The following is a 4,230-nucleotide window of genomic DNA, read 5'->3' as shown; positions in this document are numbered from 1 at the left end:
CCAATGGGAAGGCCTTGGGGTGACATCATGGGCTATTTTTAGGGGTTGACTGGTAGCAGATAAGTGTTGAGCTGGGGCTGGTTAAGGGCTCAGAGTTGCACTGAGTGTGGCTGAACCAGGGCGGCGGGAGTGGCGTGCGTGGACTCGGCGAGACGGGCAGTCGGGACGGCGCTGGAGTCCGCCCCGCACATCTCACTTTCTTCTCCATTTCCTCACCAACTGCCCAGAGCTAGCGCCTGTGGCTCCCGGGCTGGTGTTTTGGGGAGCGCCCAGAGAGCCCCTTCTCCAGCCGCCCCCAGGAGGAGAGCCCCGCTGCCTGGGCGCTGCTGACAGCGCGGAGAGCGGCGACTGTCGCCCGGGAAGTCCAGAGAGGGGCTGCAGCGGCAAAGAACTTTCCTGGCCAGGAGGACAGGGGACAAGTGGCCCCCGGGTCCCGGAGCGAACTTTTGCAAAGCTTTCCTCCGCCTGAAGCGGCCGCGGCGGCGGAAAGGAGAGAGGGGCGACGCGCGCTCCGCCTCGCTCGCACCGGTTGCTGAACTTGGACGAGCGCGAGCCGCGGCTGCCGGGCGCCCCCTCCCCCTCGCAGCGGAGGAGGGCACGGTCGTCGGAGTTGGGCGGCGGAGACCCGCCGCCGGCCGGCCGCTGCGGGGTCCGCGCTGATCGGCGCCGCCAGGAGCGCCGCTGTCGCCGGGCAGCGAGTTCGTCCGCGGGCCCGAGGCACCGCTGCGCCGGAGCGCGCTCCGTGAGTGACCGCGACTTTTCAAAGGCGGGCAGCGCGCGCGAGCCGGCGAGTGAGAGTGCGGGCGGCGTCTTCACCCTGCGTTCCCTGGAGCGAGGCGGGGAGGCGGGCGCAGCGGCGCGGGCGGCCGGCGGGTGCGCGCGCTCCTAGAGAAACTTTCCTCGCCCAAGGCCCGGGAGGCGCGGGTGTCCCCGCTTGCCAGCGCACTGTTGCGGCCCCGAAACTTCTGCGCGCAGCCCAGACTAACCCTACGTGAAGTGACGGGCTGTTCTATGACTGCAAAGATGGAAACGACCTTCTACGACGATGCCCTCAACGCCTCGTTCCTCCAGTCCGAGAGCGGCGCCTACGGCTACAGTAACCCCAAGATCCTGAAGCAGAGCATGACCCTGAATCTGGCCGACCCGGTGGGCAGCCTGAAGCCGCACCTCCGGGCCAAGAACTCGGACCTCCTCACCTCGCCCGACGTGGGGCTTCTCAAGCTGGCGTCGCCCGAGCTGGAGCGCCTGATAATCCAGTCCAGCAACGGGCACATCACCACCACGCCGACTCCCACCCAGTTCCTGTGCCCCAAGAATGTGACCGATGAGCAGGAGGGCTTCGCCGAGGGCTTCGTGCGCGCCTTGGCCGAACTGCACAGCCAGAACACACTGCCCAGCGTCACTTCGGCGGCGCAGCCGGTCAGCGGGGCGGGCATGGTGGCTCCCGCGGTGGCTTCGGTGGCGGGCGGCAGCGGCAGCGGCGGCTTCAGCGCCAGCCTGCACAGCGAGCCGCCTGTCTACGCCAACCTCAGCAACTTCAACCCGGGCGCGCTGAGCAGCGGCGGCGGGGCGCCCTCCTACGGCGCGGCCGGCCTGGCCTTTCCCGCGCAGCCCCAGCCGCAGCAGCAGCCGCCGCAGCCGCCGCACCACCTGCCCCAGCAGATCCCCGTGCAGCACCCGCGGCTGCAGGCCCTGAAGGAGGAGCCGCAGACGGTGCCCGAGATGCCCGGCGAGACGCCGCCCCTGTCCCCCATCGACATGGAGTCCCAGGAGCGGATCAAGGCGGAGAGGAAGCGCATGAGGAACCGCATCGCTGCCTCCAAGTGCCGGAAAAGGAAGCTGGAGAGGATCGCCCGGCTGGAGGAAAAAGTGAAAACCTTGAAAGCGCAGAACTCGGAGCTGGCGTCCACGGCTAACATGCTCAGGGAACAGGTGGCACAGCTTAAACAGAAAGTCATGAACCACGTTAACAGCGGGTGCCAACTCATGCTAACGCAGCAGTTGCAAACGTTTTGAGGAGAGACTGTCGGGGGCTGAGGGGCAACGGAGAAAAAACAATAACACAGCGAGACAGACTTGAGAACTTGACAAGTTGCGAGAGAGAGAGAGAGAGAAAAAAGAAGTGTCCGAGGACTAAAGCCAAGGGTATCCAAGTTGGACTGGGTTGCGTCCTGACGGCGCCCCCAGTGTGCACGAGTGGGAAGGACTTGGCGCGCCCTCCCTTGGCGCGGAGCCAGGGAGCGGCCGCCTGCGGGCTACCCCGCTTTGCGAACGGGCTGTCCCCGCGCGAACAGACGGTAGACTTCTCTTTAACATTGACCAAGAACTGCATGGACCTAACATTCGATCTCATTCAGTATTAAAAGGGGGGAGGGGGAGGGGGTTACAAACCGCAATAGAGACTGTAGATTGCTTCTGTAGTACTCCGTAAGAACACAAAGGGGGGTGGGGGGCGGGAGGGAGGTTTGTGAGAGCGAGGCTGAGCCTGCAAATGAACTCTTTCTGGCCTGCCTTCCTTAACTGTGTATGTACATATATATATTTTTTAATTTGATGAAAGCTGATTACTGTCAATAAACAGCTTCATGCCTTTGTAAGTTATTTCATGTTTGTTTGTTTGGGTGTCCTGCCCAGTGTTGTTTGTAAATAAGAGATTTGGAGCACTCTGAGTTTACCATTTGTAATAAAGTATATAATTTTTTTATGTTTTGTTTCTGAAAATTCCAGAAAGGATATTTAAGAAAATACAATAAAATATTGAAAAAGTACCCCTCCCCCAACCTCTTTTCTGCATTATCTGTAGATTAGCTATCTAGGCCGAGTTGAAAGAGTTAAGAATGTCAATTAAAATCACTCTCAGTGCTTCTTACTATCAAGCAGTAAAAACTATTCTCTACTGGACTTGAGAAATAACTGTAGCTAATGCTGTTATCAAGTTATACTCTTCCCTCCCCCAAGCGTCTATATAGAGCTGCTTACAAAGGGTAGTGTGGTTTCAGGAGGCTGAGGGAAGGGAGGTTGTGGTGGAGAGGGACAGCCCGCTGGGGAGTCAGACACTTTAAAGATTATATCATGTGGCATGTGCTGTGACCATTTTTGACATTAGAAATTTAACAATAGATTCTTATTTTCAAAGCAGGAACGGTGGCAGAGTTTTACAAAAGATGTGTCTTTCCAATTTGGACTCTTCACTTTAACAATTCCTAGATAAAAAAGATGGTCTTTGCTTATGAATATTTATAACAGCATCCTTGTCACAATAAACGTATTCAAATACCAATAACAGATCTTGAATTTTTTTCCCCTCACTACTTTTTTCTTCCCAAACTCTATACTGAGGCTTTTATTTTCAGTTGCTAGGGTTAACATTACTGCCATCTGAAGTTACTTGGCAATTAAGAAGCAAAGAATTTAGAAAGAGTCAACACAAATTGCAATCTGGATGAAACATTCTCCCAGTTTCATTAGTTCATATTCTCAGTCTCTCTCTCCCCCTCTCCCTCTCCCTCCCTCCCTCCCTCCCTCCCTCCCTCTCTCTCTGAAATAAACACCTATGGCTAGGCAAATTGCCAGTATAGCAGTTTACCATTTTGGATCCTTCTGTAGTTTATTTCTTAATTTGTTTCTAAAATAATCAACCTTATTTAAGTAATTGTTATAGACTCATTCTCAAAAGATGATAATCTAGATACTATGGAAAAGATTCACAAGAGAAATGATGAACACAATCATTACCTGTGTACATCAAACCTTAGCACTGGGGAAATGGCAAACTTACATTCTCTCCACAGATTTAACTAGGAGATCAACAAGGCAGGATTCGACAAGGAGCAATTTTTGCTTGGTTGCTTTTCATCCCAAGAGCTGGTGTGATTATCAAGCAGCAAAAGCAATTTGATATCCAGGAATATTTCACAAACCACTAATTGAGGCAGGGCTCTTTGCTCATTAGCAGTGCTCTCCTACCCAACAGGTCTGAGAGTGCTAATATCCTGCCTATGGCTGTAAATCCAAAGACAAGGAATTTCTCCTTAGGAGGATGTCCAGGAGTGGAAGAGACTGGGCAGGCTTGTTAGCTGTCAGATCCACTCGTTGAAATAACACTTCTTTAACAAAGGGTTACTGGGAGCGGAACAGAGTTTGCCAAACAGTGAATTTGCCGATGTCAGCAACCCGGAAGGTAAGTTGATTTTGACCATATGTAGGAATAGTCAGCAGAGGGACAATAAA

The 4,230-nt window shown here is 54.4% G+C and overlaps 1 protein-coding gene across 1 annotated transcript; it reads left to right on the top strand.

Moving 5' to 3' along the window:
- Positions 1–797: 797 nt before the first annotated feature.
- JUN (Jun proto-oncogene, AP-1 transcription factor subunit) lies at positions 798–2,768 on the top strand. Its single transcript, XM_058552540.1, has one exon. It carries the CDS (start codon positions 1,012–1,014, stop codon positions 2,014–2,016), a length of 1,005 nt encoding a protein of 334 aa, XP_058408523.1. The 5' UTR covers positions 798–1,011; the 3' UTR covers positions 2,017–2,768.
- Positions 2,769–4,230: the final 1,462 nt, after the last annotated feature.

Source organism: Diceros bicornis, chromosome 13, assembly GCF_020826845.1.
Source record: "Diceros bicornis minor isolate mBicDic1 chromosome 13, mDicBic1.mat.cur, whole genome shotgun sequence".
Classification (NCBI taxonomy): domain Eukaryota; kingdom Metazoa; phylum Chordata; class Mammalia; order Perissodactyla; family Rhinocerotidae; genus Diceros; species Diceros bicornis.
This window is presented reverse-complemented; position numbering and strand designations above follow the sequence as displayed.